The sequence below is a fragment of the Natator depressus genome, chromosome 6 (assembly GCF_965152275.1).
Source record: "Natator depressus isolate rNatDep1 chromosome 6, rNatDep2.hap1, whole genome shotgun sequence".
NCBI lineage: Eukaryota > Metazoa > Chordata > Testudines > Cheloniidae > Natator > Natator depressus.
In genome coordinates, this window is record NC_134239.1 from 30,693,184 (window position 1) to 30,714,620 (window position 21,437).

Sequence of the window (21,437 nt, forward strand, 5' to 3'; positions counted from 1 at the left end):
ACCATGTCCGGCTCTCATTAAGGTCAATGGGAATTTTGCTGTTGACTCTAGTGGGGGCAGAAGTAGGCCATGTGTAGAAGTTCTTTAGTTTTGTTACTATACTACAATTTTCTAGTAAACCCTCTTCTTTTATTGCGTTTATTTGACCAAATGCAGAATTAATTCAATAATTGCTTAATCGGGTCAAGTAAATGCTGTCTGGGCACTGAGGTGAAGAATGTAATTACAGTGACACTCCCTAAAGACTGCTAATTTCCTCTTTACAATGTGTCTAAATACCTGCAGCCTGAAGAGCTAACATTGCTTCTCATTCGATTAAGGAGACATCAGGCTAAGTTGGCTAGTATACAAAATTACACAATCGCCCAATTACTACAGCATTTGCCAACTAATTCCATCTATCAGGTCAGCTGCTGATTGGCTCATCTGTGCTGTATGATATTTTGTGACTCTGCAAACGCTCCATTAGTGATGTGCTTGAGTCTGTGCTTTGTTGACCATTCTTTGGTATTCTCAATCCCTGAATCATTTGTGTTTTTTCTTTGTTGTTTTACAAGCTGTAAATAAGTATTTTACGCTTTTGGGTGCTATTGCTTATGGTTTCAAAGCTTTAGATATCGTTTCGCTTTGATATTACTTCTGAGAATGCTGCCTCTTAAAATCTTTTCAGAAAAGAGAATTAAGTATACTTTATTCATTCTGACTGAAGCAAAACACTGTCTTTGCACTGCTTTCATAATGGGAGTGGCTCACTTCACCACATGCTGCATTAACTCCAAAGTGAGATATATCAACCAGCTAGAACACTCATAGTAGTTTGTAACTGCATAATTTCTGCAGGTAAAGATTAGCTCATAAAAGTCGAATTGTTCTTTTGCTTAATTGGTCAATAACACTAGCCATCATAGGTCCATAACAACACAGTTGATTGCTTTGATGTAAGAAGTTTTAAAATTGGAGATGGGGCACAAATGCAGTTGTTAGGAATCTCTTTATCAAGGTACTAGATTTGTAACATTCTCCAAAGGGGAGCCATCTAGTAACCTGGGAACATCTATGACCATGAAGCAAAATGTGGGGGCTCTTTTTTAAAGCTTTCAGCAATTTTTCTTTTGACCAAATTTAAGGAACTTTTCACTATTTTTTCTCTAAAACACTTATTTCCCATTTCCCTCACCTGCCAAACAGCTGCAGGGAAATAGTTTATATAGAATATTCAGGCAATCAAGTAAGCTAATTGGTCAAACATAACTTCCTCTATTACAAAGTATATTGAACATACCAGAGCAATCTTAAATTAATCCTTGCAAAGAAATGTAAGTGTGGTGTATGGATTCACTAGCACAGAGTTTTTTCAGATAACTATTTTCATTGTATCAAAACACTGAAGTCTCAAAACTTGAAACCAGAATAGTTGTCTTTTCTTCTGTTTATGCCAATAAGTCCAGAATTCAAAATAATGAAAATAATTCCAAACAATATTCTGGATATGTTGCCCAGTTAACAAAGATTGTTTGCAACCGTTATGTCTTGCTTTGTTGTTTGTTGAAAATATTTTTGTTGAAAGAAGAGACATCATTTTCTGTTGTGACTCTGGTGTGCACAATTTTTTGGGTAACTTAAGTAAAGGTAATACTATCTTTGTATAATTATAAGACCATACAGACAGTAGCTATTAACTACACAGTGTTTCAAAAAGAAAAAAAAGTATTCATTTGAACATGATCAGATGAAAAGCCAGAATGGTTCTCTAACTGTATGATAATTTTTATTTAATATTATCCATGAAGCGGCTGTTCCATCTCTCCCAAACTGAGGGATACATATTTTAAAATGTGTATGAAATTTGACCAGAAGTGTTTTGATGGATTTGTTATTAAATGAAATATTTTGCATTTCATATCTAAGACCAGTCCTAAGTAAGGCAAATTGTTCTGTCAAAAAGGTATATAATACAGGATGCTAAGCCATGGCTTAACACCTTTTTCGATACAGTATCCTACTCTGAGTATACTAGCCATAAAAATGTTGTTCATGTCTTTGAAAATAATTTAAGCCATAAGTATGTTTTTGTCACCCTGTACATTATGAAAGTGGGGGGGAATCTGGTCTCCATGATACTTTGCCTATTTCATATTCAATCATAAACAGCAATGTGACAGTGAGGCCAATGTGCTTATTTTGTGCCACGTGTGTACCCGCTTTGTCACTTTACTTTTTATCTCTTATTTACATATAGCTTAATACAAATTTTCCAGTATTTGCAAATTACTATTAAAGTAGTGAAATACATTGCATTGTTGTTCATTCTTTTTATATATTTAACTGAAGGCTGATGACACCTACATCCAGCTGAAGAAAGACTTGGAATATCTGGATCTAAAGGTAAGACATATTTATAGGAATCATATTTCCAGTATTGATCATCCCATCAGTCTTCTGTATATCTTCTCCCTACCTGCATTACTCACAATCTTGTGTATCCAGACTTTAGAATGCTGAATTTTCTTTTGGTATAACTGGAAAATCTCTAAAATTGAGAGTGTCTTACTTCGCTGACTATAAGCTGAAAATGTAAACTCAGAAAATTTGTTGCAAGTTTATTTTGTTTTAGTTTAATATACAAACAGAGCAAGAATAATTTCATTTTTCTTTTGTAAGTTTAAAGAAACCAGAGTAAAATCTGATTCAGAATATTAATGTCTGTTACAGCATTATGGTAAAGACTGAGTATTCTAAGTTAAGAGAATACAGAATTTTAGTGTTTATTCATTCCTATTTTTCCTTTATTTCTATTAGAAGCTGTCTCCTTTTATGATAACAGTAAGAATATTATTATTTCTAAACATATTTATAATGTAGTAGTGTTGTGATAAATGAGTTAAATATATTGCAATCCTCCTCTCACCTCCATATTATTATGTGGGAGGTTTCCTTGCTATACTTGCATTTCTGAAGATCCTAAATAATTCCCTTCTTCAAACCACTCATCCTATGAAATTTAGCATCATGGCCCCCCAGCTCACAACCAAAGATTAGGTGGAACTCCTTTCAGAATGAATCAACCTTTTCCCTAAATTATTCTCCATGGTTCACTTAAGAGTAATGCAATATTTTCCTAACTACTTCATGTCATTATTGAGCTATTAAATAGCCAGAAACTTCCTAGAATTAGCCCACTGGACAATAGAGTAGGTTTGAAAAATAAGCCCATATTGCTGTCATGTTCCTGCAGGTTGCATTCACAACCTTGACAATGTAACTGAGTTTTTTTTATGTGCTGTTAAATCCTTCTAAATTTGGCTCATTTTGTTTCAATTTTAGAGTATATATTTTTGATACACTCACAGCTTTTTATTGAAACAAATTTTACAAGTTCAGTTTATAAAAATATTACTTTGTGATCATTCTTTAGCAATAGGATCAAATTCGTGTGACATTGTTTAAAGTTCAAGTTTTTCACAGTGAAATTCTGTATTAACATCTATATCAAGCAATAGTGGCATCCAGGGGTGAGTTCAATTAATTGACATTTCTTCCCAAAGAGAGATCTCAAATTCTTATTTATATCAGATCGCCAGTTAAAATAGCTATCCTACAGAGTAAGCAGATTGAAAACAAAACTAGATTAATAAACATTAGGTTTTGAAAAATCCATGAAAAGAAAACTAATCATTTTGCTCAGCACAACAGCCTGCTAGCTCTCATAGTGTGAAACTCTTCTCCTCATGCATAAATCATTGTTGTAGGGACTGATTAAGATTTTCCCCTGCAATTGCATCTCTCAGCTGGGAACCTCCTTAGTGCTGGGCACAGGAACTGAGAGCAGAAAGACTCTCCTGTGCTCTCAGTGCCTGCAGTTCGTGTCCAACCAGCGTGGAAGAGGAGGAGGAATCGTAGGATTGGAAGGGACCTCAAGAGGTCATCTAGTCCAGTCCCCTGCACTCACGCAGGACTAAGTGTTATCTAGACCATTCCTGACAGGTGTTTGTCTAACCCGCTCTTAAAAATCTCCAACAATGGAGATTTCACAACCTCCCTAGACAATTTATTCCAGTACTTAACCACCCTGACAGGAAGTTTTTCCTAATGTCCAACCAAAACCACCCTTGCTGCAATTTAAGCCCATTGCTTCTTGTTTTATCCTCAGAGATTAACGAGAATAATTTTTCTCCCTCCTCCTTGTAGCCGCCTTTTATGTACTTGAAAACTGTTATCGTGTCCCTTCTCAATCTTCTCTTCTCCAGACTAAACAAACCCAGTTTTTTCCATCTTCCCTCATATGTCATGTTTTCTAGACTTTTAATCATTTTTGTTGCTCTTCTCTGGACTTTCTCCAATTTGTTCACATCTTTCCTGAAATGAGGCGCACAGAACTGGACATAGTACTCTACTCCACGCTGATTAGGCCTCAACTAGAGTGGAAGAATTATTTCTTGTCTTGCTTACAACACCCCTGTTAATACATCCTAGAATGATATTTGCTTTTTTTGTAACACTGTTACTCTGTTGACTCATATTTAGCTTGTGATCCACTATGACCCCTAGATCCCTTTCTGCAGTATTCCTTCCTAGGCAGTCATTTCCCATTTTGTATGTGTTTGTTCTTAACTGATTGTTCCTTCTTAAATGGAGTACTTTGCATTTGTCCTTATTGAATTTCATTCTGTTTACTTCTGACCATTTCTCCAGTTTGTCCAGATCATTTTGAATTTTAATCCTAGCCTCCAAAGCAATCTTCCCCCCATCTTAGTACCATACACAAACTTTATAAGTGTACTCTCTATGCCATCATCTAAATCATTGATGAAGATATTGGACAGAACCATACTGAGGACCAATCCCTGCGAGACCCCACTCAATATGTCTTTCCAGCTTGACTGTGAACCACTGATGATTACTCTCTGGGAACAGTTTTCCAACCAGTTATGCACCTACCTATTTCCCTAGTTTGTCACGTGAGACAGTATCAAAAGCCTTCCCCCCTATCCACAAGGAAGTAGTCATACAGGATTGCAGATATGGAGGGATGAGGTTGCAGGAGCTGGGGAAGAGTTGGCAGGAGTTGGAGGGTGAGGGGAAGCAGAAGGGGACAGGGACAGGAGCTACATGGAGAGGGGGACACAAGCTGATGGGGTAGATAGAAGCAGAAGGAGAGGGAGACAGGAGTTGGGGTGAGAGTAAATAGGATGAGGGGGGCAGGATTCAGGTGATGAGAGGGGGGATAGGTGTAGGGGAGAAGAGGGCCAGGGTAGGAGTTGAATAGGTATAAAGTGTAGCAGGAATCAGGGTGGAGGTCAGAGAGAAAAGGTAGGATATGCAGGGGACCATGGGCACAAAGGTCTATATAACCATTAGTTAACACTCACCTCCTGAACCTGAAATTGAACCCTGGGGTCCTGAGTCTCTACATTTCTTTGCTGTTAGCAAATACACCGGACCCTCGCTAGAACGCAGGATTTGGGATCCATGTGCGGTACCGCGTTAACATGGGGACCGCATTAAAATGAATTGCAATTAAAGTAATTAAATTTGGGATCCATGGCCACGACCGCGTTATATGCGAATCCGTGCTATATAGACGTGTGTTCTAGCGAGAGTCCGGTGTACCTATGAAACCCAGAGGCAAAGTGTGTTTCTTATCCCTCCTCTAGAAACTGGTCCACATAGAGGATTACAGCCTAGTACTGCTACCAGTTACTCTGCTAGCTCAAGTGGTAGAAATCTGTGCTGTGAATCTCAGGATCTAGATCCTGCTAGTGACCCAAACTGGGGAAAGGTGTCAGTATGGTTACAAATGATTGAATTTCTGCATTTGTAAATCTGTTTGTTTTTTTCACTAGAAAACTACTCTAAAAAAACAACCTATTAAAGATTGCAAAGTCAAGCACTCAAAAATTAAGAAATACCAGATTAATGTTGCCTGTGCCACCTTTATTTGCCTTCTTTGTGTGTGTGTATTATGATTAAAGCTACAATTTTGTCACAGTGGTCACAGAAACAGTGAATTTGAATAAAGTCTGTGAAATGCCCCAAAACCGATAGGTGTTGCGACCTAGCACATGGGATCATGACATCACTCAGGTTTGGTAGATAGTGGTGTTGCAACCCCATGTGCTAGGTCACAATGCCAATCGACTTTGGCCATCTGTCTCGATCTATGGAGGTGTTGTGACCAAGTGGGCCAGGTCGCAATGCCAAGAGCGGGGGACCTGGGCCTAGCCCCACGGGACAGGATCCATGAGCGTAAGAAGTGAACTTGTTCTCCCACAACCACCCATGGGCTCCCCACTGTCCTGCTTTCCACACATATCATTGTTTTCTTGCACCTGTGCCATGAAATGTATTAAAAAATTGTGTGACAAAATTGTAGCCCTAATTATGACTCAGTTTTTAATTACATGATCACATACAGTTTTTTTCCATAGGATTCCTGCCTCATTCAGTGCACAGAAAGGAAGGTGCTCACAGAATGAGTAACTATTTGATATTTGGTTTGATCCTCATTGTTTAATGTGTGGCCCCATGCCTTAGGCCTGGTGTACACTAGAAGATTAGCTTGATTTAACTGCATCAGTCAAGAGTGTAAAAAATTCACCCCCCTGAGCAGCGTAGTTAAGATAAAGCAAGTCACCACGTAGACAGCACTAGATCAACAGAATAATTCTTCCATTGACCTAGTTACCACCTCTCGGAGAGGTGGATTATCTGTGCTAACAGGAGAATCCCTCCCGTTAACGTAGGTAGTGTCTACACTGAAACGCTACAGATGCGCTGCCCTGTGGCCCAGCTATGCTGCTGTAGCATTTAAAGTGTAGACAAGCCATTATTTACTGAAAACTAGTCAAATCCTTACACTGTAAGGAAAGACATTTCATGTGTAAGCTTATAATAAAGTATGCTACAGGCAGTGGAGAATTGAGATATTAAAAGGAAGTAGTTTGTTTTCTGCTTAATAATTAAGAGATCAGGTGTAAACTATCTATCTGTAGAGTGGGTGGGTAAATCTGATCTCATAATACCATAGTAACTTGTTGATTTTTTTTTAATTCAAACATACATTCCAGATTAGGAAATGCAGAATGTGAATGAGGAAGGTCTAATGAAGTGTACAAGAGTGTGTGCCATTAAGCATTTGCACTAGAGCAATTCAAGAAAATCTGGGATCCTCTGTGAAGCCATTCAGTAGTTCATCATAGAAATGTAAGGCTGGAAGGGACCTTGACAAGTCATCAAGTCCAGTTCCCTGCACTGTGGCAGAATCAAGTAAATCTAGACCTTCCCTGACAGGTGTTTGTTCAACTTGTTTTTAAAAATCTCCAATGATGGGGATTCCACAATGTACCTTGGAAGCCTATTCCAGAGCTTAACTACTATTATAGTAAAAAGGTTTCCCCTAATATCTAACCTAAATCTTCCTTGCTGCTGATTAAGCCCATTACTTTTTGTCCTACCTTCAGTGGACATGGAGAACAATTGATCACCATCCTCTTTATAACAGCTCTTAATATATTTGAAGACTGTTATCAGGTTCCCCCCCACCCAAAAAAAAACAAAAACAAAAACTTCTTTTCCCAAGACTGAACATGCCCAGTTTTTTTAACCTTTCCTCGTAGATCAGTTTTTAAAACCTTTTATCGTTTTTGTTTGTTTTGGACTCTACAATTTGTCCACAATTTCCTAAAGTGCGGTGCCCACATTTGGACACAGTATTCCATCTGAGGGCTCACCAGTGCCAGTAGAGCGGGACAGTTACCTCCTGTGTCTTAGATACGATACTCCTGTTAATGCACCCTAGAATGGTAGTAGCCTTTTTTGCAACTGCATCACATTGTTGACTCAAAGTCAATGTGTGATCCACTACAACTCCCAGATCCTTTTCAGCAGTACTGCTACCTGGCCAGTTATTCCCCATTTTGTAGTTGTGCATTTGATTTTTCCTTCCTAAGAATAGTATTTGGCAATTGTCTTTATTGAATTTCATCTTGTTGAATTCAGGCCAGTTCTCCAATGTGTCAAGATTGTTTTGAATTCTAATCCTCTCCTCCAAAGTGCTTGTAACTCCTCCGAGGTGTTATCTCCAGATTTTATAAACATACTCTCCACTCCATTATCCAAGTCATCAGTGAAAATATTGAATGGTCCCAGGCCCTGGAATGACTCCTGAGGGACCTCCTAGATATGCCTTCCCTGTTTGACAGGGGCCACTGATAACTACTGGTCTTTCAACCAGTTGTGCATCTGTTTTTATAGTTGTGCACCCACCTAGACCACATTTCCCTAGTTTGCTTATGAAAATGTGTGGGACATGTCAAAAGCCTTACTAAAATCAAGATATAACTTTGTAACCTTCTCTGCAGCATCTGCTCCAAACTTATAACAACTGGAGTTCAGTTCCACTGAGGTGAAGAGGAGAGAGAAATAAGGTGGAATGTATGTGTTCATAGAGAGAATTAAGGAATAGTGGGTAGCAGTTTTTTTTGTTAGAGGAGGAGTGCAGGATCTGTGATGTGCCAAAGCCAAAACATAGATATCCTGAGGGTGCTCGTGTTATCACCTCTAAGCACTCTGCACAAAGCAGATTGTACTGTGCTGCTAATTTCCTGACACTGGATCATGACCTGAAAATATCGCACTATACTTGGTGGGGCCCTTGGAAGCTGCAGGTTTGGCAACACTGTAAGACCCTGAGTTATACACTGTGTTTGCGTATGTTGCAAACGTTTAAAAAAATTAGTTTCATGGTTGAACAAGCAGTCTTTCCAAATCATAACTAATGTTATACTAGAGGAGAAGCAGCCAGTTATAATTTCCAGGTTGGTTTTTTTAATTTTGGTGATCCATGTGGAAAGAGAAAGTGCTCAACACATGTCAGTATTCTTCATCTCTTAGTCAAGGGGTAACAATCAGGAATGAGACAGCTACAGTACCTGCTGGTTGCCTTCCTCTGGAGAACAGTTGCATAGAGAGGGAGGAGATCAACTTTACAGATATTTTATTTAACTTCTGGAATCTCTGTTTCTGATTTTTCATGGGATTCTGAGTTGTAATATTTTTTTTCCCTCGTAACAAACTGTTGCTAAACTTTTGTTTGAAACAGATAAAAAATAATGGACCTCTGATCAACATGGTTTACAAAGTGCTAAAGAACTCAGCACAAGGGTTACTGTCCGGTATAAATGTAAGACTGCTTGTATCTGAAATGTGAGCATCCCATCGCTTTTTTTCAAATGGCAATCAATGTACATACCCTAGCTTCCACAGGTGTATCATGATAAATAGAAGAGCTTCCTGCAAGATGTTTTTTCAGGCTGTATGCAAAATTATGGCTGACCTCACTGTGCTTGGTTTTGTCTTACCATATGTTGCAAATGAATGGTTGTGTTAAGTAGTGACTCCTTTATGTAATTCCGAAAGTGTGAAAGCATGCTAAGTCTTATTTTATGTTCTCATTTTCACTGCTTTAAAATTAAGGTAACTTTTGCACTTGTGATTATATAATCCATTTCAAAATATAGCAAATTATTCATAGTATTTTCATTGCAGACTATGAGAAAAGTTCACCTATTCACTAGCTTGCAGATTATTAAACCAGCAAATTTAGTACTTGGACACACTTCTGTTTATGCTTAAATATACTAAATATTTTCCTACACTTGAAAATGTGACTGAACATTTACTATCAATAATGCTAAATGACTTGCATTAATAATTTTAAAAGGAAAATCATTCCTATTAAAATATTGTACTATTTGGCAATTTATGTTGAAAATGTTAAAAATAATTGACTGGTTTCCTCTAAGGGAGAGTAAACCCTATTGTATTTGATGATGGGGAAATAACAAACGTCTGGCTTTTATTTCATGAAATTCACATGATAAATATATGCATTCTTTTAAAATGGAAAGGTGAGATGTAAAGCCATGAATAATATAAAAATGGTAAATGTACTCATATCTTAAGACTGGAATAATATATGAAAATCCTACCTGGTGGCCTGCTAACTTCATCTAAAATAAAATGTTGAGGGGATAGTTGAGTCTCTGTACCACTTTACATTGTGGGTAGTTCTTAAGGATTATATTCTTTCCTTCTAGAAGTTGGATATGGAGCCAGAGATTGCTGGAATGAGAGAGGGTGAAACTAGAAAGAAGTACATCCAAAATGAAGTGTATTTAAATATCAGTTTCACTCCTGCCCCAGACTAATATCCCTCTTTGCATTCCCATAACATTCATCATGGACTGAGAAAGAGTGAGCCCTTTGTAGATATGCAGGAACTACTAAGACACGTTTTTAGTCAGCTGGGACTCTATCCTGCAAACGCTTATGCACGTGTTTAACTGTAGGAACATGAATAGTCCTATTGACTTCAATGAAGATGACTCATACATAAAAATTTTGTAGGATAGGGGCCTTACTTTGTAACTAAATGGGATCGATGTTTCCTTTGATTATAAATCTGACACAATTGCACTTGTCATTTGTCACGGGTCCTGCTCCGCCCCCATCTTCTGACCTGCAGAAACTGCACCTCCAGGTGTACTCTCAGTGAAGCTTTATTTCAAGGCCCTTTCACCAATATCACCACAGTCCCCCATGCTCCCACCTATTTACAGTGTTTGCCAAGTTTTAGGCACTCTCAGCAGGACTTGAGGGGAACAGAGGTCTCCCTAGTCTGAAACCTCTGTGTATTTAACCCCAGCTAGCCCTGTTCCTCTCTTCTCCCCTCTTGCTCCTCTTTTCTTGCACTTCCTTCCTGTGCCTTCTTTAAGCCCTGGGCTGATTGGCCAGTTGAGTTCATTAACCACAATCAGCTTCTCCTGGGGCACTAATTAGCCTCTAAGTGATCAGAGTGCAGGCTCACCTACTTGGTATCTGCACTCTATCACATCATTAAATAGCCTAATTTAACTAGTTGGTAATCCTTTGGAATTAGATATTGATGTACCATTGTCATATTTCAAATATTTGATATGGCATGCTTTTTGTAATAATTCTAGAGTTGTACATTTTCTTTTCATGAAGAAAATAATATTGATATGTTACTTTTATACAAGTTCTACAAGTTATCTAAAATTTCTTATATTTCAAAGGATAAGCCCTTTAACATTTATTTTTAGTGTCGGTAAATCATATAGTGTGTTGGCTAGAGCATATAACAAAACTTTTTCTTTATCACTGAAGCATAATTATATTTCACTTTGCCACCAGTCTAATATATCGTTAAACCTATTCTTTTTAGGTGACAGGGCGTGATATACTAAAAGAACGAAGTACAAAACCTGTCAAGATTGCAGAAAGTGATATTGATGTAAGTATCAAACATCAGTTCAAAACCCTGTCAAATATAGTTACTTTAGCATTTAGCTGTTTCTGTTACACTATAATTGTTCTCATTCTGATCCAAATGAAAACGAAAATCGTGCTACGGAAGAAGAGTTTTTCTTTTCTTTTAAATCTAACTTAAATATATATGGTTTTATTGGTAGGTCAAGCTAAGCGTTTTCTGTGAACAGGACGGGATTCTACAGGACTTGGAAGACAAAATAAGATCCCTTAAGGAAAATAAGGTAAATACAATTGAAAATTTTATATGTTAATAATGATAATAATAATTAATACATTCTCTTGGACAAACCTTAACGTTTCTTATTCAAGCTTTTGGGACTCCAAACCAAGCATTAGATTATTGTAATGTACCAATATTGTAATAATTCACTTTGGACAATATATACAACTCTTTTATTAAAGAATGAAAATGGTATGTTTTGAGTATTACAGATGAGTAATGTATTTGGAAAATATAGTTTTAAAAAAGTTTCAATAATGCATATTTTAAAACTACTCACATTTATTTTTATGTGAGTAGTTTTAAAATATTACAAATATATTACCTCTATTACAAATTTTGATGAATGCACATTTTCAGAATAGTTTTGTTTTTCTTTTTAAGTTGACGATGGCACGGGGCTGGGTCAAGGAAAGGGCTCAATCTCTATCATTTTTTTTAACACAGTTATAAGATTTAAAAAAAAGTCTCACCAGAGAGGCAACTGTGTTGTCACAGTTAGCAACGTTTTAAAACTTGTGCTAACAAGAACTATATTTAAATACCATTGTAGGTAATATGATTGCACTAGCATTATGCAAAAGGCTATAACAAAGGGGGCGGAGGGGAGCAGATCTTGAGTTGTTTCAATGTAGCTAAGCCAATTTACAACAGTTGAGGTTCTAGCTCCAAAGGTCTCAACCAAACTTGCAGTAACTTCTTTGACCTGTTTGCTGCTAGAACCTTCTTATTCCTCCTCCCAGTCTTCTTCCTTCCTTCTGTTTCTATCCCATTTAGAATTCACATAGTGAACTGTCATAAATATAAAGGGAAGGGTAACCACCTTTCTGTATACAGTGCTATAAAATCCCTCCTGGCCAGAGGCAAAACTCTTTCACCTGTAAAGGGTCAAGAAGCTAAGGTAACCTCGCTGGCACCTGACCCAAAATGACCAACGAGATGACAAGATACTTTCAAATCTGGAGTGGAGGGGAGGTCGGGGGGGGACGACAAAGGGTTCTGTCTGTCTGTGTGATGCTTTTGTCGGGAACAGATCAAAAATGCAAGCCTTCCAACTCCTGTTAAGTTAGTAAGTAATATAGCTAGAAAATGCGTTAGATTTTCTTTTGTTTAATGGCTGGTAAAATAAGCTGTGCTGGAGGGAATGTATATTCCTGTTTTTGTGTCTTTTTGTAACTTAAGGTTTTGCCTAGAAGGATTCTCTATGTTTTGAATCTGATTATCCTCTAAGGTATTTACCATCCTAATTTTACAGAGGTGATTCTTTTACCTTTTCTTTAATTCAAATTCTTCTTTTAAGAACCTGATTGATTTTTCATTGTTCTTAAGATCCAAGGGTTTGGGTCTGTGTTCACCTGTACCAATTGGTGAGGATTATTATCAAGCCTTCCCCCGGAAAGGGGGTGTAGGGCTTGGGGGGATATTTTGGCGGAAGATGTCTCCAAGTGGCTCTTCCCCTGTTCTTTGTTTAAAACGCTTGGTGGTGGCAGCATACTGTTCAAGGATAAGGCAAAGTTTGTACCTTGGGGAAGTTTTTAACCTAAGCTGGTAAGAATAAGCTTAGGGGGTCTTTCATGCAGGTCTCCACATCTGTATCCTAGAGTTCAGAGTGGGGAAGGAACCTTGACATAAACATTAACAAAAGGACCTTTTCTTCCCTTCTCTTCCTTTCATTGTGTGTGTATAAAACTAACATTTTACTAGCTGTGAGCCCTACCTACATACTCTATATACCCTACCTACATATCTACATACTCTGCTGAAATTAAATGTGCTCATTAAAATTAATGTCTGATTATAGTAGGCAAATTAATCTGTACTACAGCTTGGTATTTCTGCCAAAAGGTATGAATAAATTCAAAGGCAGTTTAGAAAAAAATCCTTTCTACCGTTTGCACAGAAATTAAACATGAAAAATTTCACTCCCATTGGTTAATGTTTTTGAAAGGTACAAACACTAAAATGGATTTATAATGGGAATTGTGTTGCAACTTAGTGGTTGCTACTGACTCTTGCTACAGTGATGGCCCAAAGCTTCACACCTTCCAATAATCAGTTTCTTTCTTTGCTCTCTCAGTAAAAGGAAAATCTGTGATCCTAGTGATTTAGAGGAAAGACATGAAAGGTAGACAAGATTTTTCATATTCTCAGTAGTAAATCAGTACAGACCCATACAAATGTAAGTCTATTGCTATTTTCCTTTTTTTCTTTAGGACCAGCTGGAATCTGTCTTGGAGGTTTTGCATAGACAGATGGAACTGTACAAAGACCAACCACAGCATGCAGAAAAAATTTCTTCCCAGCAGAGACTTTTGCAAGAGGACCTCATTCATATTCGGGCTGAAATATCCAAGGCATCCACCGTATGTGTTCAGCGCTTTCAAAGAAATGCTAAACTAAGCACTAGACTAAAATGAATTACTTTTCAGACATAGGGTTAAATCCTACAAACCAATTTAGATAATGTACAGAATGTGAAAGCAAATCATGCAGATCTGTCTTTTTAATGGAAGTCTTAACTGCAAATCTTTGTTCCAGTCTCCACTGGCTATCCTGGTATAAACTAGAGCAGTGGTTTTCAAACTTTTTTTCTGGAGACCCAGTTGAAGAAAATTGTTGATGCCCGCCACCCAATGGAGCTGGGAATGAGGGGTTTGGGGTATGGGAGGGGCTCGGGCTGGAGCAGAGGGTTGGGGTGCGGGTTGCAGGATGGGCTGGGAATGAGGGGTTCATGTGTGGGAGGGGGCTCTGGGCTGGGGCAGGGGCTTGGGGTGCAGGAGGAGGTCAGGGCTCTGGGCTGGGGATGCAGGCACTGGGGTGGGGCCGGGGATGAGGGGTTTGTGGTGCAGGAAGGGGTTCCAGGTTTTGGGGGGGGGCTCAGGGCTGGGGCAGGTGCTTGTGCGGGGGGTTGGGGTGCAGACTTACCTCCGGTGGCTCCCGGTCAGCAGTGCAACCGGGGTGCAGAGGCAGGCTTCCTGCCTGTCCTGGCACCATGGACCATGCTGCACCCCGGAAGTGGCCAGCAGCAGGTCTGGCTCCTAGGCAGAGGCATGCAAGCGGCTTCGCTCAACTCTCACCCTCAGGCACTGCCCCCCACCCCAGTTCCCATTGCCCGGTTCCTGGCCAATGGGAGTGCAGAGCCGGTGCTAGGGGTGGGGGCAGCGCGTGAAGCCCCATGGCCCCCCGCCTAAAAGCTGGACCCGCTACTGGCCGCTTCCAGGGTGCAGCACGGTGTCAAAACAGGTAGGCACAAGCCTGCCTTAGCTGGGCAGCACCACCGATGGGACTTTTAACATCCCAATCGGCGTGCTGACCAGAGTGACCCAGTGCCTGACATGCTGTGACCCAGAAGTGGGTCGCGACCTGAAGTTTGAAAAATGCTGAACTAGATTCCCTGGAACTTTTCTAGGAGAAAAAAGGAGTTGGGTCTTACCCTGGAGTATTAGCCAGAATTTTCTCTCTCTTAGTTACCGCGACCTAATAAGAATAAACTTTAATAAAGGCACCACATCAAATTAATGTTAGGTTTCATTAATTGGCCACACAAAAAGGGAAATTTTAAACCCACCTACCCACTCTGTACTCAGCCATATAATCCCTAACTCCTACAGCACATGAGGCCAGTTTTTAGAAAACTGCCTCTAAAATTGTACTCATAAGTCTTGTATGTATATGTCAGGTAAATTAAAATGTCTGTCATATACATGCACGTATGCAGTGTTTTGTGTCTGCAGACAATGCACTCTTTTACAGGCTGTGTTGAAAATTTATGTAGAGGTGTGTAAAATCAAATTACCTTCCACTATTTTGAGTTAGATAGAAGAATGTACAGCTGCAGATGTTAGCCACAATGTAAATGATTTAAGGATTCTCTGTTGGCCCCGACTCAGGGGTGAATTTGTACCAACATTTTAGAGCTCTCTTAAAATAGTATGTTCAGTTTTACACATTACAGAAGTAAAGTGAACAGGGTATTGAAATTTAAGTTGTCTTCCTTCAAGAATTCATATCATTGCCTAGATTCCTTTGAACACCTGCTTTGTCATTAAATAACTAATACAGCATTCTGTGTTCGCATATTATCAAAAAATTTCTAACTAAAGATTTTGGACTCTGTTCTGCAAGGTGTGGAGCACTCTGGCCATAACCCAGTAAAGCATTTAGGCTCATATCATTACATTCTGTTCAGAACAGATCATTTTTCTTTTTTCAATGGAACAACCTAATTCTTAAAGTTAAGAACATGCTTATTTGTTTAACTGGCTGAAAGATAGAGTGCTGTGTACCTTTTATTGCTTATTGTAGGGTTGCATTGAAACCTTTCTCTTTGCCAACAGGAAATGGAAAATGCTTGGAATGAATATCTGAAATTGGAAAAGGATGTGAACCAGCTGAAGCAAGCCTTACAGGAACAGATGAACGGCTCATTTTTTCCTCAGGTGAGTCTGTTTTCAGGTATTAAATTACTGTTGTTGAGATCTTGTCTGAACTCTAAAATGATTTAACTCCTGGGAGGAAGTCTCTCAATGCTTGTTCTGTGTGGGGTATGCTGGCCGTCTTCCCTGCCTGCTGCTCCTGCTGGATGTATCCAAAGTCAGCAAACTATACCTCAACGTACCTAGCTATCTTGAATGAAACATGTATTTAAGAATCTCATATTAGTTTTAATATTAAATACAGAAACAATCATTTGGTTTTGTCTTTTTGTTTTTAAATTAATTTTGATACAGGAAATTTAAACATGCCATATAAATATAGTCCTTAGCAGGGAGACATGCTTGAAAGAAGGGTCTAATGGAGAAGCACTAGACATAGGTTGATATTTGTAACAGGAAAATAACTAGAAGTTCTGCAGAAGTTTCTTCTTGGAGAATTAACCTTTGCTTGAAACCTAGAGTGTGAGATTCTGTTAACAATAATATCGGAGAGTAAAGAGAACTAAACCCAAGAAAAATTCTGTTTCCTAAAATGTCAACATCTATAATTTAGAAGTGGAAAAAAAAAGTTTGAAACGTTACCTGGCAAAAGATATGGGGAAATCCACTGGCAGGGCATTAGTACTAATGCAAACTCTTTGAGAACATACATAAAGGGGGTGGAGGGGTCACCATTAAAAAGTCACCATTTACTAACACCATAGTGTGGTATTTTAAATTTTGGAAGTAACTCCAATCATCTTGTTCATGCAAGGCTATCCTAATCAATGTCCCATGATTCAGGTATTGTATTTACAGCTGCAGGTATTTGAAACTGCTAATAACAGATCCTTGTTATTCCTGAACTTAGGATAAACATCTAGGAAGATATTCATTTGCTATATGTTTAATTCCTAAATGCTGCCGACTCCTGGCATTCTTAACCCTGAAGTTTCCACTGATGGCTGTTTGTATCCTACATTCTTTTGGCTCGTAAAGTGGAAAATGGTGGTAACATAGCAATGAGATGTCTAGCTTTATTTCTAGTGTGGTAAATGTTTTTCATAATGTTGTGTCTGTTTGAATTTGTCAGTATATTATTAGATACTGTCATTTTTTACATTAATAACTTTTTAATTTATAAGTCTATGCTGGACTTCCTAGTTTTCCATTTATTTGATCTGTCTTTGTTGATTCATCTATCCACTTTTAAGGGCATCAGTCACAGACGTGCTATTTTCCTTCCTTGTTCTCTGTCATGTTGGGATATTAGTGGATGGTTATCTCTGCAGATCCCTTGTAAATTGAAACAATTGTTTAGAACTTATCAGTGATTGAAAGACATCTGGATTTTAAACCAATTATTTAATTTTGAATCATGCAGAAAAGCACTATTTTCAAATGTCATCTTATTTGCAAAACTCAATGCGTCATGCCAGATTTTTTCTACATACCTGTTGTTTGTAATTATTTCTTTTTATCCTTAGAACAAGGTAAGTTGTTGAGGGTTTTTTTACATTTATCTTTACAAAGCATTATTTAAACCAAAAAGCAAAACCAACAACAACAATTAGAGTTTTCATTCAAATCCCTGGCTATTTATCTGGATATTTCCTACCAAAAGAAAACAGCAGTTATATTTTAAAATTCTTATCTGGTTACACTGTACGTCTGACCCATTATCAATTAAACTGTTTCTTTTGATTGTTATCAACTAAACCTCTTCTATCAAATTATGGGTTTGAGAAGCTTTTTATATTGTATCATCCTTCTTTAAATTCCATTCCCTTGTTTCTAAAGAGGTCATTTCTCAACCTTGATGTCTGGGCAGCTTTGAGTGCCAGAATATTATTAAACTGAAGTCAACTGTATAACATACCATACCAAAGAAACTTCATTAACTTAGAGTTAAAGTTGCCCAAATTCACGTCCTATCAACTAAAAAAAAAAAAATCAACAAAAAACAAAAACCAAAAAACCCAAGGAAATTAACACTGCTCATATGTCCATTCAGAATACACTTCACCAAGGTCACAGTTTCAGTTGTGCATTTGAACATAGTGAGGAACTGGGTTTGTACATTGTAGTTGGTTATACACTCTTCCTGTGCCCTCCTTCCATATCCTAACCCTGTTCCCAATAGTTGGAAAGGACGGGGAGAATTCCATCCTAATTGTTTGAGTTACTAGTAGTTTGACTATGAAGGCAGCATTTTCCCCGGGGGACCCTCTACTGGCTCACAGAAGGACCCTTGATCTGATAACTTAGCAGGACTCCCAACTCAGAAGATTAAGATGCCCTGTGTGGCAGGGAGGACATGGATAGAGAGTGGCATTGACATTAACATGGGAAGTGGGTGAAGCAGGGTTTCCTAGTAGCTAGTTCAGTTGTCTAACCTAATTCCCAAGCTGACTTCCTGCTCCCTCCCATTCCATGTTTTTTCTTTATCTTTTATGAACATGAAATTCTTCTTTCATTCTTGTCTGTCAGGTCAACAGCGACGATGGGGCGGAGTGAAGTCTTTCCATCACTCTCTATCTTGCGCCAGCTCCATGGCTTCATTCATCTTTAATATTTTCATTCTATGTCATTCTTTACCATGTTTATCCAACTCATCTTTGGTCTTCCTCTATTCTGAGTGTCTTGCCCTTAGGTACGTATCGCCATTTATGATATCCTTTCTTGGTCCATTCCTGACATCTGTCCAAACCGTCGCAGTCATCTTTCTGGAACTTTCTGTAACAGCATTATTTCTCCAAAGCTGTTTTCCTGTCTCTTCCTTTTTTATTTTCTGCTGTCTTGAAACTCTCAGTATTCGCTTCCACCAGTTCATATTTGCAGTCAAAATCTTTCATTCATGGCCTTTCTTCTTACTCCGGCATTCCGACCTGTACGGCAGTATTAGCATGACAGTTGTCTCACATACGCTGACTTTTGTTTTTAGCCTTCCAAATCTTGCAGAGTTTTCCAAATGCAAAAGCAGCTGGTCCAATTCTTCTTTTTACATCATCTTCACAATTCCCATTCTTCAATACCAGTCCTCCAAGGTATACAAATTTTTCCACTTGTTCTACATCTTTATCTCCAAGTTTGGTATTTACCTTTCTCTTGTCTTCCCATTGCCATAATTTTTGTCTTCTCCATGCTGATCTTCAAGCTGAATTTCCTGTTTTTCCAGTTTACCTTGTCAGTTATTCTTTGTAAATCCTCCTTGATCAATTCTGCAACCTCTGTGGTTGTGTTGTCATTTCCCAGAGCCTTTTTCTTTTTCAAACTTTCTATCAACATCTTTAATACAACTTCTAAGAATTCCAGCATCTCCTCTCCTTTGTTTGTGCTGGGAAGCTTCTCCAGGATCATTTCATCTACTGTGTTGTTCGCATTGTACAGCTCTTCAAAATATTCTTTCCATTATTTTTTCTTCGCTTGTTCGTCCTCAATTATTTGTCTGCGCTTGTCATTCACACCAACATCTCCATTTCATATGTCCCATTCAGTTCTCTTACCTTGTGATACAACCAGTGTTCCCTCTAATTTTCCCATACATGTGCGGAATGACTTTTGTTATGCACACCAATATGGAGGTGATGTGTGACACATCACCTTCATATTGGTGCACATAACAAAATTCATGTGGTGGGGGTGGGACCGAGGGATTCGTTGTGTGGGAGGGTGCTCAGAGCTGGGGCAGAGGGTTGGAGTGCAGGGGTGTGAGGGCTCCAGCTGGGGGTGTGGGCTCTGGGGTGAGGCCTGAGGCGAGGGGCTCAGGGCTGGGGCAGAGGGTTGGGGTGCGGACTCTGGGTGGGGCCAGGGATGAAGGGCTCAGGGCTGGGGCAGAGAGTTGGGGTGAGGGCTCAGGCAGGGGGTGTGGGCTCTGGGGTGGGGCTGGAGATGAGGAGTTTGGGGTGTAGGAGGGTGCTCCGGGGCTATGGCAGGGAGAGAGGACTCCCCCCAGCTCTCTCTCCTCAAGGCAGCTCCAGGGCTGGGGCCGTGGGATAGGTGCCCCTCTCCCAGCTGTGGCAGGGTCAGACCGGGGGCTGGGTTGGAGTCAGGAGAGGGAAGACCAGTCCGCCCACTGGTGCCTCTACCTTAGCGATGACCTTTCATCGCTCACTGAGAACCAATCACAAAGCCTTCTCTCCGGAGCCAGGGCATGTAGGCCAGCACAGACCACAAGTCCCAGCATACATTGCGTCCTGGAATGGGAAGGCTGGACCAGCAGAAGGTGCCTGATAGTCTGTGCTCCTTCATGGCTCTAAACCAATCAGAGCCCTCTCCACCATGAGGTGCGAGAATACGAACCAAACGGCGCCCGAGTTGGTGTGAGGATTTGGACCAATTAGCACCTGCCCTGGCTGCGGCAGGTCCAGGCTGGGGCTAGGTTCCGACTGCCCCTCCTCTAGCTGCGGCAGGTCCAAGGCTGAGTTGGGGCCGGGGGAGGGGCGCCCCTTCCCCAGCCACGGCAGGTCCCTGCTGGGCGGTTTCCTGAGCGCCTACGTGGCACTAAATAGGCTGCTGAGCAGCTGCACAGCTTACAGGGAATTTAGGATACAACCCCATATCACATTCTCATTGTGTATTCTTGTGCTTCCTTACATTGTTTGCGTATTCAATTGTTTCTGTCTCTCTCTGCTTTCTGTTTGATCTCTCTGGTCAGCCTATTGTATTTAGCTCTTACACTTGTCCTCTTATTTTATTCTCCTTCAGCTTCCTATGCTTGTCATTCAACAGCAGCACTTCATCTATTATCCACCTTGGTTTCTTCATTTTCACCTTGTAGCTCAACACTTGTAATTCTATTTTTAACACTGTTCCATTTCTCTTCAACTCATGTTCCATGTCTCATTTCTTCATTCAGCAGAGACAGAATGTTTTCCTCACAGTTTCTTTGTATTCTTTTCTCATATCTGGTGTGACTGAATGCACCGCTCTATTTACACCCTACACACTATTGTAATAATCCTTGTACAAAAAGTGCCCTTTTGAGATATCATATGAAAACTAATAACTAACTGGTCAGTAATATCCTGGTGAAATGTATGTAGCAACATTATATGTTAAATTATGAACATAAGCTGAAGTTATGACTGAAATATGATTACTAGACAAGTCTGGGGAGTGGATAAACTTGTTTCTCAAAGGCAACGGACAAGCTGATGCCTCTAGCCAGTTCTCAAAGCTGTCAAGTGGCCATTCTTTGTCAAAGAAGTAGGGCAAAACAAATCAATCTATATTTTAGCAACCAACAGCATGGAACCTTTCACCACAGGACTCCATGACTCCAACCTCACAGCGGCAATGAACTATATCTAGGGGTAACCCTCCGCAAAACGCATTTCAAAGGGTGACTGGACTATAAACGTGAAGTACAAAAACACCCCCAAGGGGTATCTCCCTATCTATCTCTCTTTCAACTAAGACGACAAAAGAAGTATCCATTTGACTTTGGG

At 39.5% G+C, this 21,437-nt stretch overlaps 1 protein-coding gene across 7 annotated transcripts in view; it reads left to right on the forward strand.

Moving 5' to 3' along the window:
- The window catches only part of PLEKHA7 (pleckstrin homology domain containing A7), a 268,956-nt gene that overhangs the window by 218,675 nt on the left and 28,844 nt on the right, over positions 1-21,437 (forward strand). For all 7 annotated transcript variants that reach the window (XR_012639855.1, XR_012639856.1, XM_074954938.1 and 4 more), the window contains 5 exons: positions 2,332-2,385; positions 11,246-11,314; positions 11,493-11,573; positions 13,786-13,935; positions 15,910-16,011. Coding sequence is in view for 5 of the 7 variants with exons in the window: in XM_074954938.1 (XP_074811039.1) it covers positions 2,332-2,385; positions 11,246-11,314; positions 11,493-11,573; positions 13,786-13,935; positions 15,910-16,011 (456 nt within the window). In the remaining 2 variants the exon portion in view is untranslated. The remainder of the gene's footprint in view (positions 1-2,331; positions 2,386-11,245; positions 11,315-11,492; positions 11,574-13,785; positions 13,936-15,909; positions 16,012-21,437) is intronic.